General features: G+C 36.3%; 1 protein-coding gene across 1 annotated transcript in view; it reads left to right on the top strand.

Annotated features, from left to right (window-relative positions):
- Positions 1 to 25,912, top strand: part of TOPAZ1 (testis and ovary specific TOPAZ 1) — a 95,650-nt gene that overhangs the window by 12,923 nt on the left and 56,815 nt on the right. The window contains exons 3-8 of the mRNA XM_031009542.3: positions 5,643 to 5,704; positions 6,773 to 6,900; positions 13,033 to 13,097; positions 17,601 to 17,740; positions 19,811 to 19,896; positions 21,274 to 21,399. Coding sequence (XP_030865402.2) covers positions 5,643 to 5,704; positions 6,773 to 6,900; positions 13,033 to 13,097; positions 17,601 to 17,740; positions 19,811 to 19,896; positions 21,274 to 21,399 — 607 coding nt within the window. The remainder of the gene's footprint in view (positions 1 to 5,642; positions 5,705 to 6,772; positions 6,901 to 13,032; positions 13,098 to 17,600; positions 17,741 to 19,810; positions 19,897 to 21,273; positions 21,400 to 25,912) is intronic.

The raw sequence follows: 25,912 nt of genomic DNA on the forward strand, positions 1-25,912 counted from the left end.
AAATTTGTATTGATCCTTGAAGTTTGGATTTTAGATTAACAAAGAAGAAGGAAAGAAGTTTGGTCGGGAAGGAGAAATAATGAGGAATATGTGGGCAGAAAGGTAAAAGTACATCTAAACATGATTGTGTACAGAAGGTTAAAGGTTTTCCTGACTCCATCAGGCAGAGGTAGAATCCCTTATGCATTCCCATAGCACCTTATGCTACCTCAGTTGTGGCATTGATTTCATGGTGGAATAATTTAATCTCTCACTTGCTAAACTGTTGGATTTCTTAAGGGTAAGAAATGTCCATGTCTTATTTACCTTCATTTGCAAGTCCAGTCCCTCATATATTGAGATGGGAAAGAGAATTAAGGTTTCAATTCCTATTTGAGAATATCGCAGGCCATTTCTGAAGCACTTGAATTAGATTACATGTAAATGGAGACAGTGAATCCTTTCTTTCTTAAGCAAGTAGACATTGAACAATAGTGGGAAATAAGATTTTATAAGTAGGGTGATGCTAGATTAAGGAGGTTGGAAAGTTAGGCACAAAAATTTGAATTCAGTATGGAATTGATGTTGGTGATCAGTGGGGATCAGTTATTTACCACCTTCACAACTTGGTCTCAAATCCATAGGCAGCCATTGTAGATTCTGGAGCCAGTAAATAATAACTTCTGAGGGATAAATATCTGATATCAATCCACAGAAAATAAAAGCCTACCACTTTTGCCCAGGCATTTGAGTCTCATTAGACCCATGCATAGACTGGATCTATGCCGGGCAAATTATATCCTGTCTCAAGTAACTTACTTTCTCAGAGTCTGACTTAATCCCAGTTTGTTCCCCAAGAGAGGACTTCTAGAGTAGAGTAGTCTTATTACCAGTTTTACCATGAAATGACAAAAAAAAAAAAAAAAAACAGGTTTCCACCAAAAATAAAGATCATTTTTTCTCTCCCTTATATATTGAGATTCATTGTCTTTTAAGAAACTTACTTTTCTTTATTGTCCCATTCCGCTGAGAATCTAATGTGCTCTAACTTTACTGCAGATTTTTATTAAATTTGTATAAAAATTATTAAATTTTTATTAAATTTTAATCATAAGAACTGATATTTAATGTCTACCCTGTGCTAGATACATTACTTATTTTATTTAGTGAAAAAATTCTGAGGTTGAAACTCACCCTATTTTTATACTTAAATCAAAATGATTAACTTTCTAAAGGACCCAGCTTGCAAGTATCAGAGCTGACATCTGAACTCAAGACAACCTGCTCCAAAGTCTGTCCCTGCTCTGCAAAACAGCACACTGGAAGAGCGGCATTTTGGTTCTTCCTATATATTTAATTCAATTACTCTGCAAACTACCGCAGAACATTATTTCACTTTAGGTCCCTTTCTTCTCATCTCTGCTTCCTCTTTAAAGTAGCACGTGGGGACTATGAAGAAACATTATTCTGATTTTTTTTCTTTTCTCTTTCAGGCCACGTAAACTAGCCTGTGTCTTTGCTGGAATAAACAGTATTGTACGTGATTGAACATTTGTAATATCAGGAGACCTAACAGTATAGTGTGGCATCAGGCTAGGGAACCCCTGCCTTGATGAATTGGATACCATAATATTTCTCTGCCTAGGGCCACTACTACTTGCATAATAATTGCCCCAGTAAATTTGTAGCAGTCCTATCCAGAAACAGAATATGGGTATTTGTAAATAAATGAATACTGACCACAATTAGCATCTCAAAAGGAGGCAGTGACATTCTGAATTTTTTTCTCTTTTTTTTTTTTTCTTTGAGAGAGAGAGGGTCTTGCTTTGTTGCCCAGGCTGGAGTGCAGTGATGCCATCATGGCTCACTGCAGCCTCTACCTACCAGGCTCAAACGATGCTCACACCTCAGCCTTCCAAGTAGCTGGGGCTACAGGTGCATGCCAGCACACCTGGCTAATGTTTTTCTCTTTTTGTAGAGACTGAATCTCACTGTGTTGCCCAACCTGGTCTTGAATTCCTGGACTCAAGCAATCCTCCCACATCAGCCTCCCAAATTGTGGGGATTATAGGTGTGAGCCACTATGCTAAGCCCTAAACTTTTTCCTTGGGCAATAGTTTTCAAACATTTTCTGATAGTAATTATTCTAAAGCAATCATCTTCCAGCTATTTTGCCAATTACCCACAATAAAGATCTGTTTTATATTACAATCTGGTACATATTTATAAAGATAGGAAATTATAGGTTTACGAAAACAATTATTTTCCTTACTACAACAGATATAGTCTCATATTTCATATTCAATTTCATTAAAAAATTTCTTGGTTGGGACCCACTAAATAGATTTCATTATCCACATGAAAAGTGCTCTGGTAGAGAATAAGCTTGAGGTAATCTGTATGGCTCTTCAGATTTGGCTTAAACCTGTGTTACTCTCTCCTCTCCTTTTTACTCAGATCTTCTCTTTGCTTATCTGTATTTCTGTAGCCTCATCCAAATCTCTTTTATCTCCTTTCGTTGTTCTTCCCTTCATTTTTCCCTTTTCTATTTCACCAATTCAGAACTGTGACTACACTCCACCAATGCAAAACTGTAAAATATTTGTATAAGTTTTTTTGTATAATAATAATATTTGTATAATTTTTCTCACTTTATGATTTTTTTTCACCCAGGTGAATTTAACTTTTTGTCTCTCAAATTCCAAACAAAAATAAACTGTTTCTTGCAAGAGTTTGCATGTGTAATTTTACCTTCCTTGTAAGTTAGCTATTTTCATAGTAAAAAGTTTCCCATACCTATATAAATTATACTAGCAGTATTATAAATACTATCTTAATACTTGGAAATTAAGCTAATATACTTGTTGTACCTATTTATGAATGGAACTTTCGGGATAATTAGAGGCCACAGAAGCATCCCTCAGTTCTCTATTGAGTCACTTATTTCTGTTCATGTTATTACCTCAATATCTCTCATGGCTGTTCCTTCCTCTAAATTCTATGTTCTTATTTTTCTCCTAGATTATTGTAATGAGCTCCTGGTTAATCTTCCTAAACTCTCTTAATATATCTTTTGTCATAGTGATATTCGAAATAGAAATTGATCTGCCGGTAACCGTTGAGAGTGTTTCACTGGCTTTCAGCCACGTGGGGGTAGTCTAAATTGCTTGGCATGGCTTTTTAAGGCTCTTTAGTGGATCTGTATCCATTTCCTGTTTGGCAACTATGGTATTGGAGGGAGGAAAGTGGGGTGAAAGGCTAATAATGAAAGATAAACATAGCAAGCAGCTCACTGTTTCTACAATGCACCATGTACTTTAGGCCTTTTGCATATGTTTATCTGAAAGTCCCTTTCTTTGCATTCAGTTATCCGTCAATCACATCTGAGATATTATTCCAGGGATTTGTTCCAGTAGTTCTCTTGGCACATATCTCAGTATATTATGTCTGCTTGTATGTGAGCCTCACCTTGTACTGGAATTGCTAGAAAGGAGGGAGGCGTCTTCATTTGGGTCTCCTTAGCTTGGAATATGTTAGGTGCTGCATGTGTGGAGAACAACTAGACATATATAAGCCTTGTCCTCACAGTGCTTTTAGGGAGGCAAATAAGCATGTACCATAAAATGATAGGAGAAGTGCAAGATGTTAAACGCCTCCTGGTGAAAGTGGCATTTAAAATGATCACTAAAGGATAAGTAGGAATTAGCTAATTGTTGAGGAAAATTGAGACACCAAAATAATGTCTCATGGCTTGGTGTTCAAATGGCAAGAAATGAAGCTACAGAATGTGCAAAAGCTGTCATGAAGGGCTGTGAGAGTAAAATGACCATAGAATTTACCTTCTGGATTGCAAAGCTTTTGAAAAGGACATGAGGAGCTGTTAATAATATGCCAGGACAACAGGCGTAAACAGACCTTCCTAGGCAAACTAGAATTTATGGTGAGTGTGAAGTTTATGCTAAGCATATAGGAATTCATGGAAAGACTTTTAAATAAGAGAGATAATTTGATCACATTTACTTTTAAAAATCATTATAGCTCTGGTGTGGAGGATAAACTGGCAGGGAGCTATTGTAATAAGCCGAAAGAACGTGGTGACTTTACACAGAAGTGGGAGTGAATTTGAGGGAGGTTTAAGAAGTGAATATTGGTTCATCAGATGGGGGTGAGGCAGAGGGAGGTGTTAAGGTTGATACCTGGTTTATCTCTTAGAGAAGAACATTACCATCCATCTCCCATGCAAAAAAGCTGTATTGGGGAGGTGAAATTTAGACATTTTGAGTTGAAGAGGCCTTTGAGATACTGAGATGGAAATATTCTAGTAGATAGCTAGATATGAATCTAGAAAGGTCCAGGTTAGAGAAAGATGTGCATTTGTGTATGTTTTCTGTTTGTATTATTTCCCCATCCTTTAAACTATACTTCTCATTGTTTCTAGGGTTTATGTTGGGAAAAAATACTTTGTTTTTTAAACTTCAAAGAACGGTAAATACAAAATGTTTTGTTTAGTTTTCATCTTTCTTGGCTAGGAAGTAATTCTGAACCAGGAGCAGTCGCAGTGCTGAAGGATATGCTTATCCACTTGTTAAATGAACAAATGGTGGGATTATGAGTGTTTATTTTATTCTGTGTACTTTGATATGTTTTAAATTTTTGTCTAAGTGATTAAAAATGGAATAGTGTTTGGCCATTTGTATTTGAGTGGCTCCTATAAATGTAGTTTTCATCTGTTGGGCCTATGCTGTTGGCTTTAAGGACATCTTATCTCATTTAATCCTCACAATAACTTGTGGTTAGGTGGTATTCTCATTTTACAGATATGGTTAAACTTAAAGAAGTTAAGTAGTTTTGCCACAGTTTACACAGCAAGTAGCAGAACAGTGTTTGAACCCAGACTGGTCTAACTCTGTTCTACATATTCTTAATCTTTAGACTGTAAGTTGTCTTTAGGGACTACCAAAAAAAATTGAGCTGCTTTCAAGCTGTCTTCCTTTGACATTGACCGTATGACATACATATATATGCTTAACAGTAGAAGTTGGCCAGGCACAGTGACTCACGCCTGTAATCCCGGCACTTTGGGAGTCCAAGGCCAATGGATCACCTGAGGTCAGGAGTTTGAGACCAGCCTAACCAACATAGCAAAACCCCGTCTCTACTAAAAATACAAAATTAGCTGGGCGTCGTGGTGCATGCCTGTAATCCCAGCTACTCAGGAGGCTGAGGCAGTAGAATCACTTGAACTCATGAGGCAGGGGTTGCAATGAGCCAAGATCGCGCCATTGCACTCCAGCCTGGGCAACAAGAGCGAAACTCCGTCTCAAAAAAAAAAAAAAAAAAAAAAGAGTAGAAGTTAAACACTATCTCGTATTGGTGTAATACTTTTTTGAATTTTACATGCTTTGTATGTCTTGTCAAGCTCTCAGTAACAAAGTTTGAGTGGCAGCACCCCCTAACAGTTGAGGCATATGTGATTAAAGAGCCAAACAAAAAATCCACTCAGGTGCACTGGGTTCTGTGTCTCGTTATAGTAAGTACTCTGCCCTGGAGGACTTGAGCTAATGTTCACCAGCAGCTAAAGTGACTATTATTAATGTTTAGAGAAGCGGATAGTTCTGCTTAGAATCTATTATAATGTTTAAGCTCTGTTTGCTTTATAATAGAGAACTTCCTGTACTGGACTGTGGATGGATAAAGCCAGACATCTGTGCTTCCAACTCAGCAGGTAAAAGTTGACATTTTCAGAATATGCAATATTGAAGCATCTCTTTATATCTCCATTCAGGCCTAGTCAAGATGAATTCACTAGAACAAGAAGCTTTTCATTTTAGGGTCTGTTGACCGTATGTTTTATAGTTTGTCAATTTTCCTGTTTTAATTGACTGGTTGGAAGATCAGATATTTTCTGTTTGATTATTTAATAAATAACTTTGTTAGGCTTTATCTACAAAAGATAGGTAATTGACCTCAGCAGTTTTTGTCATCTTATTTTGAAAATGAAATATGTATTTAAGCTTTATCACATTTTAAATCTCAGTTGCTTAAAAAAATTTTATAGTTGGCTAGGGGTGGTGCCTCAGGCCTGTAATCCCAGCACTTTGGGAGTCCGCGGTGGGTGGATCACGAGGTCAGGAGATCGAGACCATCCTGGCCAACATGGTGAAACCCGATCTCTACTAAAAGTACAAAAAATTAGCCGGGCGTGGTGGCAGGCACCTGTAGTCCCAGCTACTTGGGAGGCTGAGGCAGGAGAATGGTGTGAACCCGGGAGGCGGAGCTTGCAGTGAGCCAAGATCACGCCGCTGCACTCCAGCCTGGGCAACAGTGCGAGACTCCATCTCAAAAAAAACAAACAAACAAAAATATATATATATATATATGGTTAACAGCTAGTCAAAAGTTTAAATACCTGAATGTTTATTTCACAGGGCATAACTTAGTATGAAAGTTAATTTTACTTTGACTTTCAAGTTTTATAAGTATATTTAAAATACATTTTATTTTATAAGTATATTTAAAAGTATATTTTATAAGTATATTTAAAATAAGTGTATTTAAAATTTAAAATTCTTGAGATGATCAAGAAAAATTCTTAAATATCTGTTTCTTTTTATATAATATAATGGAGTTATTTTGATAGAGAGGAATTATTGTATAATTTGCTGAAAACTCTGCTTCCTATTTGTCACATTAGACCTTAAAAGAGCCTCTGAGTCATTTTTTAGAACAGCCTTTGAATAACTCAGTTATTTTGTCTTTAAAGTTTCTATAGTTGAATATTATTTCTTTTCAGAAAGTGAAATAAAACATGATCCCAAAGATGTAAACACTTCCTTAGGAGAAGTTGCTAATGAGACCTCTGAAAATGAAACACTGGGAGACTTCAGTGAACAAATAAAAGGTTCAGACTTGGATGAAAAGGTACTAGGGGATCTTTTGTGTTTTTTTATTTCTTGGTCTTAAATAGTGGTAATGCATAAATCCATCTTATCGGGTGGCAAGTGTAACTCCCTTTATTGAATAAAAGAATCACGTCACTCTAGCCATGGGATGTATCCCTTGATACTTGGTGTAAGTATAGTATAAAAAAGATCTTCCTTGCCTGGGAAAATGGGATGTACTGTTTAATTACATACTGTAGTTAGCTTTTTAGTATCTGAAGTTTGTCACAAACCTATGGAAGTCTTTCTAAATAAAATATTACATATTTTTCTGCCTCAGAAAACACTAAGTACTGAAAATCGTTTGATCTTCCTTAATTTTCAGGTAGCATAGTACCTGAGGGCCATGCTTCCTAGTATGGGATGATTTCTTTGTTTTGTTTGAGGGAAGGGGGATTATATATTTATCCTTCTAATACCATGGTAGGCTTCAAAGTACTAACCCTTTACAAAATTAGTCAGTAATACAAATATTAGTCAGTAATATTTGCTCTTAAGATATCTGGCCCCCAAATTTGGGAATTAACAAACTTGTTTTTGTCTCTCTCTTACCTTACATTTTAGGAACATTAGAGGCTAAGTAGATTGACTTACGGGACATATGCCTGGCCTACTTCTTTTCTGCTTTTATATATGGCTGGCTGTAAATTTTTAGAAATGCTTCCTTATTGATCTTTTACTTCCACTATATGTGTATGTATGTACAAGTATGTATGTATGTACAAGTACATACGTGTATAGTGGGAAATAAAAGATCAATATGCCAGGTGCAGTGACTCAGGCCTGTTATCTCAGGACTTTGGGAGGCTGAGGTGGGAGGACTACTTGAGGCCAGGAATTTGAGACCAGCTTGAGCAACATAGTGAGACCTTGTCTCTACAAAAAAAAATTTTTTTTTAATTAGCAAGGCGTGCTGGCATCCACCTGTAGTCCCAGCTACTTGGCGGGGTGGAGGTGGGAGGATGACTTGAGCCTGGGAGGTCAAGTCTGCAGTGAGCCATGTTCGGGCCACTGCACTCCAGCCTGGGCAACAAAGCAAGACCTGTCTCAAAAAAGAAAACGTAGGTGTGTGTGTGTGTGTGTGTATCTATTTTATATATTTATATATATATATATATAAAATGTGTGTGTATCTATTTTATATATATATATATGTTGTGTGTGTGTGTGTGTGTGTGTGTGTGTGAATGATTCTTTTCCAGAGGCCTTTTCTTTTCTCCTGTGTATCACTTGTCAATTTTTAGGTTTACCATGGTAGTAATTACTTGATGATTCTACTGTTGGGCTCCTGATAAAGTACTAGTGTACTTTTTTTAACTTCTTATTTTGAAATAGAGATTCACAGGAAGTTACAAAGGTAGTACAGAGAAGACCCATGTTGCCTTTACCTAGTTTTCCCCTATAATTACATCTTAAAGTATAAGAAGCAGGAATTTGATATTGATAAAATAAGTTTGTGTAGTTCAGTGTATTTTATCAAATATGCAGATTTATGTGACCACCACTGCAGTCAAAGAGCTATTCCATCACCACAAAGATATCCCTTATGCTACCTCTTAACAGTCATACCTGTCTCCCTCCCCCAATAATTTCTATAGTTTTGGCATTTTAAAATGAAGATTCATAAGAGCTTGGCTAGAGGATTATTAATTGATAATTCTAAAAAAAACAGCTTTAGTTTTACTGATTTTTTTTCCTATGTTGCTTTTTTGTTTTCAGTTTCACTGATTTCTGCTTTGGTTATTTCCTCCTTCTACTTAGTTTGGATTAATTTGTTGTTCTTTTTGTAGCTTCCTAAAGTTGCAGCCGAGGTCATTGATTTGAAACCATTATTATTTTCTAATAGAGGCATTTAGTGCTATAAATGTATCCATAAATACTGTTTCAGCAGCATCCCACTTTTAGTTGAGATAAATTGTGGATTCACATGCAGTTATAAGAAATAATACATAGATATCTATGTACCCTTTACCTAGTTTCTCCCAATTGTAATATATTGCAAAACCATAGTACAATATCACAACCAGAATATTGGCATTAATACGATCAAGATATTACAGAACATTTCCGTCACCACGTGGATCCCTCATGTTGCCCTTTGATAGTGCACACCTACTTTCTTCTCTCTTTCCTCCATCGCCCATTCCTTAACCCTGGACAACCACATATCTGTTCTGCATTTCTATAATTCAGTCATTTCAAGAGTATTATATAAATGGAATCATACAGTATGTTACCTCTTCAGATTGGTTTCTTTTTTTTCCACCTGGATAATCCTGTGGATATTCAACCAAGTCATTGCATATATCGGTAGTTCATTCATTTTTACTGTTTGGTAATACTCCATGGTATGAGTGTACCATAGTTTGTTTAGCTGTTTGCTCATTGATGGATATCTAGATTGTTTCCAGTTTGGGACTCTTACAGGATAAAGCTTCTATCTATAAACATTCATGTACAGGTTTTTGTGTATCTATGTGTTTTAATTTCTCTGGGATAAATGGGTTGTAACTGCTGAGCTATATAGTAGTCGCATGTTAGGTTTTGACTTGGGTGAACTCATCCTCCAGATTACTCCCCTGCGGTTGGAGTCAGTTGAAATGTTTGTTCAGTTCTTTGAGCCTTAGCTGGGCTCTTTGGAATCCATGTTACATACATATAGTTCAGAGATCAGCTAGAGATTTGGGCCAAGTTATAAGTAGATTTGGGGGCTTTGTCTGTTAGGCTTTCTCCCAGATTCCTAGCCTCACTTTCCAGTTTCTGATTTTACCCCAAACTCTGTTCTTCTGGTTCTTTGTTAGTAGGGCAAATTGTTGTCTTCCCCAAGTGGTTCCAACTAGGGCCTGCCCTTGGGTATACAGCCATAAAAGCAAGACATTTACCCAGTGGCATTCCATCTTTTTGAGTGTAGAGTTCCCTCTAGGTTCTGCCTGCTTTTCATATCTCTCCAGGCTTTTCAGGTAGTTTAAAAATATTTTATCCAGGGTTTATGGTTGTTATCTGCAGAAGAGTTACCCCAATAGGAGATTCTCTGCCATTTCTCAAAGTACACCCATTGTGAATTCTTTTGAATTTCATCCAGATGGTAGCGTACTGTTCTTTACCTTGCTTAAGATGTTTTTCCTTTCAATGTATGTAATGATGTCTTGTTTTTATAGTTGTATAATTACCTACTATATGAATATAATCTAACAAGTCCCACTATTGATGGACACTTGGTTTGTTTCCATTTTTTTGCTATTTAAATATTGCTGCATTATGCATCCTTGAGCATAAGGCATTTTGCATATGTGCAAGCATTTTTGGATTAATTCCTAGAAGTGGAGTTGTCAAATTGTCCTTCATAGAGATTGCTTTGATTTATACTTTCAACAATATTGTGTGAGAATGCCATTTTCTCCCCACACACTAATTCATTATTAATTTTTTGTCCATCTGCTTATTTTTATAAATGACTTCATTTTAGTTTTAATATGCATTTCTCTTATGAGTCTAGTTAAACATCTTTAGAAGCCATTTATATTGTTTTCTATGAGCTTGCTGTTTATGTCCTGATATGGTTTGGCCGTGGTCCCACCCAAAATCTCACCTTGAATCCACATAATCCCCACAATCCCTGCATGTCAAGGGAGAGACCAGGTAGAGGTAATTGAATCATTGGGGCAGTTCCCCCATATTGTTTTATGATAGTGAGTTCTCATGATATCTGATGGTTTTATTAGCGTTTGGTAGTTCCTCCTGCATTCATTCTCCTTCCTGCCACCTTGTGAAGAAGGTGCCTTGCTTCCCCTTCACCTTGTGTAAGTTTCCTGAGGTCTCCCCAGCCGTGCTGAACTGCGAGTCAATTAAACCTCTTTCCTTTATAAATTACCCAGTCTTGGGCAGTTCTTTATAGTAGCATGAAAACGGACTAATACATGCCCATTTGCCCATTTTCTTCTGGATTTTATCTTTTTTACTTGTAGGAACTTTTCATGAAATAAACATATCTATTCTTGTCATATGTGGCTATACCTTTTCCTGGATTTCATTTGTTTTGACTTCATTTAGGAGCTTTTCATCTTGTAAAAGCCTTTTATTTTTATTTAATCAAATATGTCAGTTTTCTTTTATAATAGGAGCTACAAGTCACATTTAGAGAAACGCTTCCCCATCTCAACATTTAAAATTTTCTCCCATATTTTCTTTTAGGGTTTTTTTGTGTTACTTATTATGTTTAAATTTTTTATCAAACTAAAATTTATCTTAGGGGAAGGAATATAGAAACAATGTAACTTTTCCTTATTTTAGCAGATGGCATTTTGTACTCTTTATTCTCTTAACATATGAAAATATTTAAAATATTTATAGTCAAACCATTGATATCTTACTTCATGGTTTCTGCCTTTGGTGTCACGCTTAGGCTTTCCCAACCCTCCAAATTATATACTCATTTATATATTTGATTTGTTTTGCTATTTTATTTTCTTTTGCTACTTTTAGAATTTATTTTTAACTTAATGAAATCTTTAATGAACCTAAAAGGTATTTTGGCACATGGTGAGTTAGGAGCACACTTATTTTCCCTCCAATTAACTAGCCAGTTGTTCTACCATTTATTGAATCATTTCCTCCTAAATTTCAAGTGCCATATTTAATATTTTCAAAGTTTTATGTATAGATCTGTTTCTTTTCTTTTGTTTCATTGATTGCTAGTCCTTACACCAATAGCATACTGTCAATTTTTTGAAAAATAGTAAGTAAAATATTAAATGGTAAAATATTTTTTGGTGGTTCTCTCTCATGTATTTTTTTAAAGAGTGCTTTAAACTCACATTGTAGTTTTTTTAATGTATAAATTAATTTGGGGAGAATTAGCATCTTTAACTCTAGTATTCTCATCCAGGAACATGGTAGGTCCTTGGTTTGTTATGTTTTATGTTTCTCAGTTGATTTTTGTAGTTTTCTAAGAGTTCTAGGTTGTCTTCCAAAGCTTTTATAGTTTTGGGTTTTACATTTAAGTTTTTAACCATCTCAAGTTGATTTTTGCATATGGGAAAAGAAGGATCCAGTTTCAGTCTTCTGCATATGGCTAGCCAGTTACCCAGCACCATTTATTGAATAGAGGTCCTTTCCCCATTGCTTGTTTTTGTCAGCTTTGTTGAAGATCAGATGGTTGTAGGTGTGCAGCCTTATTCCTGGGCTGTCTATTCTGTTCTATTGGTCCGTGTATCTGTTTTTGTACAAGTACCATGCAGTTTTGGTTACTATAGCCCTGTAGCGTAGTTTGAAGTCAGTAACATGATGCCTCCAGCTTTGTTCTTTTTGCTTAGGATTGCCTTGTCTATTCGCACTCTTTTTGAGTTTCATATGAATTTTAAAATAGTTTTTTCTAGTTCTGTGAACAATGTCATTGGTAGTTTAATAGGAATAACATTGAATCCATAAATTACTCTGGGCAGTATGGCCATTTTAATGATATTGGTCTCTCCTATCCATGATCATGGAATGTTTTTCCATTAGTTGATGTCGTCTCTGCTTTCTTTGAGCAGTGTTTTGTAATTCTCATTATAGAGATCTTTCACTTCCCTGGTTAGCTGTATTCCTAGGTATTTTATTCTTTTAGTGGATGCCTGTTTTTTCAAAAGTTTAATATTTGAACATGTATAACCTTCTTATGACTGAAAAATCATGATTTCAAAACAGCTACTTGTGAAATGTAAGTATAGTTATATTTAAAACACATTTAAATATTTCTTATGAAATATAAATTTTATGTTCATAAATACCACTTTAAAATAACTCAAAGCTCAAGCTTTTTTCTGAATAAAAAGAAACTCAACTTTAGTTTTACCTGATAATTTGAAATAGCAACTTGGGTAATTAAAGGGGATATCAAAACCTGGACAAATATTTTGACTTATATTAATTTTTCTCTTAAGCAGCAGTGGAAATTTTAAAGTCAGTATTCAGTATTTTAAGTTATGTAGAGTAGAATTGTTTTTAGGGATTGGCCATAAACTAGTTATTTAATTAACATCTAATACATTATAATAAATCCAGTAAGCCTCATAGCTTAGTATGTAATACAGAGACCTTCACTTGTACTTATTTAACCATAATCTCTTCACAGCATAGATTTACAGACAAAGTGATTACCAAAGAAGAAAAAGAAAATATTTATGAAGTTTGCAAAAGGTCTGTAACATAATTCTTAATTACATAACTTAAAATAGTTACTCATCTAATTTATATCTTGAGTATGTTTTTTATTCTCTGCTGTTTATATGCTTGGGCTATATGCCATAAGCCATATATAGGTATAATTTAATTAATGTGTCAGATGTACTCAGGTGTAAGGGGTATTGTAAATTACCTTAAAGTTGTCACTAAGTTTTTTGAGCCATTAAGATATTTTTTGAGGAAAGATAAGGAGTAGTGATAAAAAGAAAAAATGATGTATGTTTGACTTTTATGAAGATAAGAGTGGCTGAAATCAGATTCACATTGCAGTTTGCAAGGATCTTACATAGATGCAGCAATTCATACTAAAAGTTATAGCACACCCACTGGAACATATAAAACCACCACATTTGGAATTGGAGGACACCTTAAAGACCATCTGATCCATCCTCCACCACCCTCATTTTGCATGTGAGGCAAGGCTCACCCAGGACAGGTGATGGATACATTTGAGGCTTTTAATGTTAAGGCAGTAATTTTCAAAGTGTGATCCTTGGAGAAGCATCATCATGTAGGAACTTGTCAGAAATTGAAATTATTGAGTCCCATCTCAGACCTACTGAATCAAACTTTGGGGATGGGCCTATCAATCTGTTTTTAACAAGACCACCAGCTGATTTTGATGCATGCTCAAGTTTGAGAACTGTGTTAAGGGAAAGACTGGGCAAGAATTAAATTGGCATAGAAGGTTTAGTTTGGTTCATGACCATTTGGAGATACTAAAGAAAAAGGAAGATACTAAAGAAAAAGCAATAAGATTAACTTTTTTTTCTGTTGAAATCATTTTGCTTACAAACTAACATAGTGTAATTGCAGACTGCAAAGGTTTATCAACTTGACTCTAGCATAGCGATCACCAGTTGACATTGATCGGTTAAGTCATTACATCACCATGGGCTTCAGTCATCTGATCAAAAATAAAAAATAGATCATCTCTTCCATCTATAAAAATTCATAATTTCTATTTCTTTGTTTATGTTGCCGCTTTTGTTTTATTTGTGGAGCACATACTGATAATACATAGTAAGTGACATCCCAAGTTGGGGAGAGAAGTGAATATCTTTATTTTGTGTGAAAATCTTTAATTCTATCAATGATACTAAATTTCAACTCTTATAAATATGGGTCCCTCTTCTTCCTATTTTTACTCTCCTCTGGAGCAGAAAACACAAGCTGAAAAAACTTATTAGAATTATTTTTAAGGTAAAGATTATAGTATCTGAATGTTGGTGTAAACCTCTCTCCTAAAAAGTAAATGCATTTGTATTTACTAATCAGCTCTGAAGTACTTCTCTCTCTCCCCTTACTTGAATTATTTTTCTAGATAAGTAGTGTCCAAATTAAATTTTTGTAAAATTGGTTATGTAGGATCTCACATATTAGAATACAATTAAAGCTGTTTAAATCAGCCACCCTGGAACAATAACATTTTTAATACCTTTTCCCCGGAGAAAGCACTCAAATACCTTTATAGGCTTATTGTGTATACTTTTCCTGAAGACTAATTTATAATTCATTTAACTGCATTATCAGTAGAATAATTTAATGACCTTTTCTGATTAGAACACTAACCTAACTCCTCCTCAGACCTTTTGTTTAGCATAGTCAAAAATATTTTGCTCTAATCTTAACCACACCACCCCATTCCTTCCTCTACTCCAACCACTTAAGAAGTGCTGGTTTTCTAGTTAAGAAGGCAGGAACAACCTATTGGAGATGCTGAAGAATTGTAGTATATACAGGTATACCTTGGAGGTATTGCAGGTTTGAGTTCAGACTACTGCTGTAAAGCAAATAAAATGAGTCATATGAATTTTTTTGTTTCCTAGTGCGTATAAAAGTTATGCTTACACTGTACTTTAGTCTATTAAGTGTGCAATAGCATTATGTCTTTAAAAAATGTACACACCTTCATTTAAAAATACTTTATTGCCAGAACGTTCTTACATCATCTGAGCCTTCAGTGAGTCATATTTGCCTGGATGTTGATGGCTGCTTACTGAATAGGGTGGTTGAAGATTGGGGTGAAGGTTGAAGGTTGAGGTGGCTGTGGCAATTTCTTAAAATAAGACAACAATGAAGTTTGCTGCATCAGTTGACACTTCTTTTCACAAAAGATTTCTCTGTAGCATGTGATGCTGTTTGATAGCATTTTACCAACAGTAGAACTTCTTTCAAAATCAGACTCAATCCTCTCAAACTCTACCTCTGCTTTATCAACTAGATTGTGTGATATTCTGAATACTTTGTCACTTAAACAATGTTAATGGCTTCTTCATCAGGAGTAGATTTCATCTCAAGAAACCACTTTCTTTGCTCATCCATAAGAAGCAACTCTTAATCCATTCAAGTTTTATCATGAGATTGCAGCAATTCAGTTACAACTTTAGGCTCCACTTCTACTTCTAGTTTTCTTGCTATGTCCTCCACATTTGCAGTGACTTCCACAACTAAAGTGTCTAACCCCTGAAAGTCATCTATGAGGGTTGGAATCAACTTCCTCCAGACTGCTAACGTTGATATGTTGACCTTCTCTTATAAATCACAAATGTTTTCAATGGCACCTAGAATGGTGAATTCTTTCTAGGTTTTCAATTTACTTTGTCAAGATCCATCAGAGAAATCACTATCCATGGCAGATAGAGCCTAATTAAATGTATTTCTTAAATAATAAGTCTTGAAAGTCAAAATTACTTCTTGATTCATAGATTGCAGAATAGATGTTGTGTTAGCAGGCATAAAAACAACATTCAGACTGGGCATGGTGGCTCACGCCTGTAATCCCAGCACTTCGGGAGGCCAAGGTGGGTGGATCACGAGGTCAGGAGTTCACCAGCATGGCCAAGATGGTGAAACCCCGCCTCTACTAAAAATGCCAAAATTAGCCAGGCGTGGTGGCAGGCACTTGTAATCCTAGCTACTCAGGAAGCTGAGGCAGAGAATTGCTTGAACCCAGGAGGGGGAGGTTGTAGTGAGCTGAGATCGCACCACTGCACTCCAGCCTGGGCGACAGAGCAAGACTCCATCTCAAAAAACAAACACAGAAAAAAACCAAAATATTCTTCTCCTTGAGCATGTCCAGCAGAGTTCTTGGGTGACAAGATACATTGTCAATGAGCAGTGGTATTTTGAAAGGAATCTTTTTGAGCAATAGCTCTCAACAGTGGGCTTAGAATATTCAGTAAACCATGCTTTAAACAGATGTGTTGTCTTGCAGGCTTTGATGTTTCATTTATAGGGCACAGAAAGAATAGATTTAGCATAATTCTTAAGGGCCCTAGGATTTTTGGAATGGCTAAAGTTGCCAGCTACATTATCCCTTAACAAGAGAGAGCCAGTCTATTCGTTGAATCTTTGTAGCCAGGCATTAACTTTTCTCTAGCTATGAAAGTCCTAGATGGTATCTTCTTCCGGTATAAGGCAGTTTTGTCTACATTGAAAATCAGTTTGTTGTAGCTTCCTTCATCAGTTATCTTAGCTAGATCTTCTGGATAACTTGCTGCAACTTTTCCATTAGCACTTCCTGTTTGACCTTGCACTTCTATGTTACAGAGATGATTTGTTTCGTGAAACCTCATGAACCAATTTTGCTAGCTTCATACTTCTGTAGCTTTCTTATCACTCTCAGCCCTCACGGAATTGAAGAGAGTTAGGGCCTTGCTCTGTATTAGGCTTTGGCTTAAGGGAATGTTGTGACTGGTTTGATCTTCCATCTAGATCACTCAAACTTTCTCCATTTCCGCAGTAAGACTGTTTCACTTTCTTTTCATTCGTATGTTCACTGGAGTAACACTTTTAATTTCCTTGAAGAACTTTTCCTTTGCATTGACAGCTTGGTTAACTATTTGGTACAAGAGGCCTACCTTTTGGCCTATCTTATCCGTCAACATGCCTTCCTCACTAAGCTTAATCATTTCTAGCTTTTGATTTAAAGTGATAGATGTGATACTCCTCCTTTCACTTGACTGCTTAGAGGACATAGTAGGGTCATAAACTGGTCTAATTTCAATATTGTTTTGTCTCAGGAAATAGGGAAGCCTAAGGAGAGGGAGAGAGATGGGGGAACAGCCAGTTGGTGGAGCAGTCAGAACCACACACATCATTCATTGATTAAGTGTACCCTCTTATAGGGGCTTAGTTTTCATGGTGCCCTGAAACAATATCAGTAGTAACACTGATCACTGATCATAGAGCACCATAACAGATAAAATAATAATGAAAAAATTTGAAATATTGTGAGAATTACCAAAATGTGACACAGAGACGTAAGTGAGCACGTGCTGTTAGAAAAATGGCACCAATTAGACTTGCTCGACTCAGGGTTGCCACAGTCCTTCAATTTGTAAAAAAATAAAAATAAAAAATTTTTAAAAAAAGAAATATCTGATATCTGCAAAGCATTACTTTAATGTTTAAAAATACATTTAAATTCTGATGTTAATTTTTCCTTTCACACAGCAAAGATTCTAGAAATGCAGACATTATGGTTGGCGAATGTCAATTTGCAGTACCAGTCCCGAAACCTCTGTGTTTATTAGTACCTCCTTTGAATCTAAGTGGTCGTCAAGAAGACACAATACTGAATACCTGGATGAATGGTACTATTTGTTTTCTTAATGAAATCCTGTTGGCTTTTGGTAATATAGAAACTAGGAGATTTTTCTACCAGAAACAAAAAACGATTAAAAAAGAAAAATGGAATCATGTAGAATATGTTAAAATTAGAAGGTTTGTGCACCTTTACTTAGTACTTTTTTTTTTTTTTTTTTTTGAGACAGAGTCTCACACTGTCGCCTAGGCTGGAGTGCAGTGGCACGATCTCAGCGCACTGCAACCTGCACCTTCCTAGGTTCAAGCGATTCTCCTGCCTCAGTCTCCTGAGTAGCTGGGATTACAGGCACCTGCCACCATGCCCGGCTAATTTTTTTGTATTTTTAGTAGAGACTGGGTTTAAAAGTGTTGGCCAGGCTGGTCTTGAACTCCTGACCTCGTAATCTGTCCACCTCAGCCTCCCAAAGTGCTGAAATTACAGGTGTAAGCTACCGCGCCCAGCCTACTTAGTACTTTTGATGGAACAACGTGTGAAATATCTGTATTTATGTGATAGTGGTAGTACGAGTAAATTACAGGTTATATCTAAAATATATTTTGATGGAGTGTGTATATGTATTTTAGAACTTGGGTCAGTTTTTTGATAATTAACAATATTTTGAACAAAATAGACTACATTAAAGGATGAATTTAGAATCTGTAAAATCACATTGTATAGCACACACCTAACTTTTCTATACCTACCCAGTACTGACTTCATGCTGCCTCGTGTTGTATACTATAACAGCAAGCCCATGATGGTCATGTGTTTTATCTTAAAAGTCTTACAGTTTTCATAATGCAAATTACTGTGAAGTTATGCAGCAAAAACTTCAGCTTGTTTCAGATTATAGCTGGATGCTGCCAAAGTAAAAAATAAATGATTTAAAATTAAAAATACTTTTATTTTTATTTGTTATTTTTATCTTTAGAAAAGAACATTTTTAAATGCCCTAGTTCTCTTTTTAAAAGACCAACATTAAGGGATATGATGCCTGGTGTATTAGTTTGCTTGGGCTGCCATAATAAAATGCCACAGATTAAAGGGCTCAAACAACAGAAATTTATTTTGCACAGTGCTAGAAGTTCAAGGCTAAGGTTCTAGAAGGGTTCATTTTCTGATGAGGGCTCTCTTTCTGGCTTGCAGATGGCTACCTTCTTGCTAAGTCCTCACATAACTTTTCCTTGGTGTGTGCAAGGAAAGAGTGTAAGCTCTGTGGTGCCTATTCTTTTTTTTTTTTTTTTTTTTTTTTTAAGACAGAGTCTCACTCTGTAGCCCAGGCTGGAGTGCAGTGATGTGATCTTGGCTCACTACAACCTCCCCCTCCCGGGTTCAAGCGATTCTCCTGCCTCAGCTTCTCGAGTAGCTGGGATTACAGGCACGCACCACCATGCCTGGCTAATTTTTGTATTTTTAGTAGAGATGAGGTTTCACCATGTTGGCCAGGCTGGTCTCAATGGTCTCAAACTCCTGACCTCAGGCAATCTGCCCACGTGGGCCTCCCAAAGTGCTGAGATTACAGGTGTGAGCCACCGCACCAGGCTGGTGCCTATTCATATAAGGACATTAATTCCATTGATTCAGGACCCCACCTCTTTGACCTCATTTAACCTGACTAACTTCTATAAACACCCTATCTCCAAATATAGTCATATTGAGGGTTAGGGCTTCAACATGTTAATTTTGTGGGGACACAGTTCAGTCCATCGCACCTGGATTTGTCACTAGTTTTCTTCCCTTAGAAATGTTTATTGTGTATAATATTTGTCTATTTAACTTAGAGACATATCATTTGAATACAGTGCCCAATGCTGCTATGTGAGGTTTTTAAGAAAGTTGTCTGCAGCTTATAGTGAGTTTAAAATTTTAAATTCAGGTCTAGAAATACTTGAGGGTACCTAAGATGTATATCATACTATATTTCACAGGAACACACATGGCAGCACAGTCTGTGAATTGAACATGAATATTTCAAAGTGAAACTTTAAGGCAGATAGTAGTGATCATCTATTTCATTGTTATGAAGAAAATAAGTTGTAACATATTGGTGTGTAATGCCACTCTAAATCATTTCTAGATTTCAGATTTCTGGGAAAACATTCTGTCCTAAAGCTGCAGAATCCTGAAACTTGTGAAATATTCAAGAGGGAAAGAAATGTGGGGGTAAGTCTACTTTAAAAAATAATAATAATATGTCTCTTTCTCTTCCCCCTCCTCCTCCTTCTCCTCCCTCCTCTTCCTCACTTTCCTCCACTCCCTCTTTTACCCTCCCCTTAAAAAAATAATTTTATAAACCAATACTTTGGACCTTTTGATTGTATTTCCCTATCATCTTCTTTTTTTTTTTTTTTTTTTGAGACGGAGTCTTGCTCTTGTCGTCCAGGCTAGAATACAATGGCATGATCTCGGCTCACTGCCCCTTAAAAAAAAATAATTTCATAAAACCAATACTTTGGTTGTATTTCCCTATCCTTTTTTTTTTTTTTTTTTTTTTTTTTTGAGACGGAGTCTTGCTCTTGTCATCTAGGCTGGAGTACAATGGCATGATCTTGGCTCACTGCAACCTCTGCCTCCTGGGTTTGAGCCTCAGCCTCAAGATTCTCCTGCCTCAGCCTCCTGAGTAGCTGGGATTACAGGTGCCCACCACCACGCCCGGCTAAGTTTTGTATTTTTAGTAGAGATGGGGTTTCACCATGTTGGCCAGGCTGGTCTCGAACTCCTGGCCTCGTGATCCTCCTTCCTTGGGCTCCCAAAGGATTACAGGCGTGAGCCACTGTGCCCAGCCTATCATCATTTTTTAAGCAGTTCCAGATATTATATGGATTTTGAATGGAGGTTTGTGGTAAGAGGTAGAAAATAAGTAGTGAGTTAGAGGATATTCACAAATAGTGTAAGAGGTTGAAAACAGCAGAGGGAGAACATCCAAAACAGAAAAAAAAGGCTGAATAGTTTTCTGTGATGAAAGAGAAAGCTGCTGATATAAAGCAGTTTATGGGGAAAGTTTGTTGTAAAAAGCTTTAACTCTGTCATTTGCCTTGTTCTATTAATCAGAAAAACTAAGGAGAATTGTGGTTCTAATAAATGCATCTGAAATATAGTGCATATTATAATAGAATTAACTTTTTGTAAAAGCAGAGACAGGTACATGGAAGAGGAATGTGTACTTTTTTTAAATATGTAAAGTATGTGGGGGCAGGGAGTCCATGGGATATTTCTGTTCCTTAGTTTTTCTGTGAACCTGTACCTGCTCCAGAAAAAACAGTCTTAAAAAATGAGACATAAAAGAGAATAACCTTGATGGAATATTTTACACAAAGATAAATTTTTTAAAATCCAGACAAATCACTCTGAAATGATTTTTTAATTATTTTTGAAAATATAAATTGTTTGAAGTTTTATTTTTTCTTATTAAATTAGCAAACAAGTTATCTTGATACTCTTTGGAATATATGTTATTTGTGTTGCTTCAAATGCTGTCTTGCGTAACTATAGTAAGTGCTTTACAGTTAATACAGAAAGTGAATCCTTCTAATTTTCTAGGTGTTCCAGAAGTCCCTAGGGTTGATGATACCCTATAAATATTGCAAATTTCATTTTAATACATTACGTGGCTGTGAGCGACCACTGTGCAAGTTTGCTCATGTGCCTGAACAAGGGGATGAAAAGGTAAAACATATAAAGTATTTAAAGTAGAGATTGTTTTAATAACTGTCTCAGTCATGCATTTTAGTTTAAATTTTCATTGACTCCTAATAGCATAGATGTGAGTTTTGCCTGCTTTTGTTCTTTATATAAATGGAATCATATGTATATTCTTTAGTCTGTCTTCTTTTGCTCAATATTTTTGAGCAAACACCTATTGTAGATGTTTCTCATTGTCCTATAATAGTTAATATTCCATTTTATGAGTGTATCAAAATGGAATATTGGGTGGAGCAGATTTGGATATTACAATTGTGATGCTGTCAGTGTTCCCCATGTCTTTTGGTGAACATATGTGTACGTTCTGATAGGTTATACTTAAAACTGGAACGGCTGTGTCATAGGGTCTGCATATATTCAGCCCTAGTAGATAACAGCCAAATAGGTTTCCAGAGGGGTTTTACCAAATTACACTCTTACCAGCAATGTCTGAGAATTCTGGTTATTTCACATCCTTACCAGCTCTTGATATTATTAGCCTTTTGCATATAGCCATTCTGGTGGGTGGGTAGTGATACCTTCCCTGATGATTGATGAAGTTGAGCACTTTTCAATGTTTATTGGGCATTAATGGGATATGCTCTATTTGGAAATATACAGATATTTTCCCTATATTCTATGGGATTCTTTTTCTTCTCAGTCTACAATAATTAATCATATAATCTGTATACAAGTTCTTGGTTGTATGTGTGTATGTATATCTATATATATAAAATCATTTATTACTTTAGAAGTTGCCTTTTTACCTTTTGTATTTTGTTTTAATTTTTATTTTTAAATTACAAATTGAAAACTATAGTTTATTTATGGGGTACCGTGTGATGTTTTGATTTATGAATATGATATGGAATAATTAAATCAAGCTAATTAACATATCTGTCACCTAAGATACTATCTTTTTTTGTGGCAAGAATATTTGAAATTTACTCTTAGCAATTATGAAATGTGCATTATTATTTGCCATAGTCACCACTCCATACAATAGATATCAAAGAAAAAAAAACTTTTTCTTCCTGTTTAATTGAGGTTTTGTACTATTTGACCATCATCTCCCCATTCCCCTAACCACCCTCCACCCCTGTCCTCTGGTAACTACTGTTCTACTCTCTGCTTCTTTGAGTTTTAGATTCCATATGTAAATGAGAACATATATGGCATTTGTCTTTCTGTACTTGGCTTATTTCAGTTAGCATGTTCTCCAGTCTATCTATGTTATGGTGACAAAACTTCTTTCTTTTTATAAGGCTGAATAGTATTTCATTGTGTATATATACCACATTTGCTTAATCCATTCATCCATTGATGGACACTTAGGTTGATTCCATACCTTGGCTATTGTGAATAGTGCTGCAATGAACATAGACGTGCAGACATCTCTTCAACATACTGATTTCAAATCTTTTGGGTAAATACACAGAAGTGAGATTGCTGGATCATATGGTAGTTCTATTTTTAGTTTTTTGAGGAATGACCATACAGTTTTCTGTAATGGCTATACTAATTTACATTGCCACCAACAGTATGCAAAGATTCCCTTTTCTGCACATCTTCACCAGCACTTGTTATTGTTTGTCTTTTTGATAATAGCCATTCTGACAGATGTCAGGTAATATCTCACTGAGGTTTATAATTTGCATTTCTCTGATTCATGATGTTGAGCCTTTTTTCGTACATTTGCCATTCATATGTCTTCTTTTGAGGAATGTTTGTTCAGCTCTCTTGCCCTTTTTTTTGAGGCAGAGTCTTGCTCTGTTGCCCAGGCTGGAGTACAGTGGCACAATCTTGGCTCACTGCAGCCTCCACCTCCTGGTTCAAGCGATTCTTCTGCCTCCACCTCCTTAGTAGCTGGGACTACAGGCCTGTGCCACCAAGCCCGGCTAATTTTTGTATTTTTAGTAGAGACACAGTTTCACCATGTTGGCCAGGATGGTCCCCATCTCCTGACCTCGTAATCTGCCTGCCTCGGCCTCCCAAAGTGCTGGGATGACAGGCATGAGCCACTGCATGCAGCCTCCCTTGCCCATTTTTAAATTGGATTACTTGTATTCTTTCTATAAAGTTATTTGAATTCTTTATATATTTTAGATACTAACCCCTTATCAAATGTATGGCTTGCAAATATTTCTCCCAACCTATAGGTTGTCAAAACTCAATCTTAACCAAACCAACAACTATCCTCTAATGAGGGACTTACCACCAGATTGTGCCCAGATAAGGCAAACACCTAGCTATAGCCATTCAAGTAATTTCTCTACTTTGTTTCCACATTCAGTCTATAAGAAATCCCACTGTTCACACTGTTGAAACAGAGCTCTCTGAACCTCTCTAGTTTGGGGTGCTTCCTCATTCGTGAATCTTTTAATGCTCAAATAAACTCTATTAAATTTATTTTTTCTGAAGTTTTTCTTTTAACAGAAGTCAAAACAAAGTTAGCAGGGACACACTGAAGCCTTTCTGTGATAAGGCTTAAAAGGTTACATGGTGGTAAAAGGCTATATTCTAGAAGACCTCTGCTAAAATAAGAACTCTCTAATATAGCAAGAGCCAGAGTTTCTTACATCTTCTTTTTGTTTTCAATCTCTTTTCCTCTTTACACTATATTCTGTACTCCGCATTCAGAATTATCTTCCTAAAATATGGAATTAATCTGGTCAATAATAAAAAAGTCTCCCTTCTGTATACAAAATAAATTCAAATTATTTAGTTTGGCATTCATCAACTTACAATCACTTGTCAGTGTATTTGTCAAATTTCACTTCCCACTGATGTACCACCCCCCATGCTCCAATCACACCATCCTCTTCATCCTTTAAAACCCAGCTCAAAGCCACAATAATATGTGGCAAGAAAAGACTATGCACTAAGACCACTAAGATAAGTAAGGTAGGTCCCAGCTATCAAGAATCCCATTTGGCAGAGAGACACACAAGCAAACAAATCAATGTTATTTAATATAAAGGATGTGTTGTAAAATATGAGCAGAATATAGATAGGCAAATTATTAATTCAAACAAGTAAGATCAGAAGAAGCTTCATAGAAAAAATATGTATTCATGAGTGACTTACCATATATGTCAGATTCTGTTTCAAGTGCTTTACGTATATTAACTGATTTAATCCCCATTTTCTTTGATGATGAAAATGAGAGGCCCAGCGCGGTGGCTCATGCCTGTAATCCCTGCACTTCGGGAGGCCCAGGCGGGTAGATCACCTGAGGTCAGGAGTTCAAGATCAGCCTGGCCAACATTGTGAAACCCTGTCTCTTTTTTTTTTTTTGGCAAGGCACAGTGGCTCAGGCCTGTAATCCCAGCACTTTGGGAGGGTGAGGCGGGCAGATCATTTGAGGTCAGGAGTTCAAGACCAGCTTGACCTACAAAGTGAAACCCCATCTCTACTAAATTACAAAAATTAGCTGGGCATGGTGGTGGGCACCCAGCTACTTGGTAGGCTGAGGTAGGAGTATCACTTGAACCCAGGAGGTGGAGGTTGCAGTGAGGCGAGACTGAGCCATTGCACTCCAGCCTGGGTGACAGAGCAAGACTCCCTCTCAAAAAAAAAAAAAAAGAAAAGAAAAGAAAATGAGAGCCAAAAAGAGTTTAAGTAAAAGAAACATAATAATAATAACTACCATTTATTGAATATTTACAACATGCCAGGCACAATGCTAAGCACTGAAAAGGCACAAAATGGAAGTAAAGCCTTAAATTTTTTTTTTTTTGAGATGGATTTCTTGTTGCCCAGGCTAGAGAGCAATGGCACAATCTCAGCTCACTGTAACCTCCACCTCCCGGGTTCAAGCGATTCTCCTGCCTCAGCCTCCCAAGTAGCTGGGATTACAGGCGTGCGCCAACACACCCGGCTAATTTTGTATTTTTAGTAGAGACAGGGTTTCCTCATGTTGGTCAGGCTGGTCTTGAACTCCCGACCTCAGGTGATCTGCCTGCCTCAGCCTCCCAAAGTGCTGGGATTACAGAGCCACCGCACCCGGCCGCCTTTAATTCTTTTAAGTGAGAGATGACAGTTCTTATTTTGTACCTCCACTGGTAGGTTTTTTTTTAATTGCTCTTGATTCATAATATTTTACATATTTATGGGGTATATGTGATATTTTGTTACATGTATGTGTGTGATATTTTGTACATCTATGCATGTGGCGAAATATCCCATACCCCATAAATACATAAAATTTATTATTATACATCCACACAGTTTACGTGCATAGATGTAACAAAATATCACATATACCCCATAAATATGTAAAATATTGTGAATCAAGATCATAATGATCAATCAAGTCAGGGTATTTGGTGTATCCATCACCTTGAGTGTTTAACATTTCTATGAGTTGGGAACATTTCAAATTCTTCTAGCTACTTTGAAATACACAATACATTGTTGCTAACTATAGTCATCCTACACTGCTATCAAACATTAGAACTTATACCTTCCAACTGTATGTTTATACTATTTGACCAAC

Source organism: Gorilla gorilla, chromosome 2, assembly GCF_029281585.2.
Source record: "Gorilla gorilla gorilla isolate KB3781 chromosome 2, NHGRI_mGorGor1-v2.1_pri, whole genome shotgun sequence".
Lineage (NCBI taxonomy): Eukaryota > Metazoa > Chordata > Mammalia > Primates > Hominidae > Gorilla > Gorilla gorilla.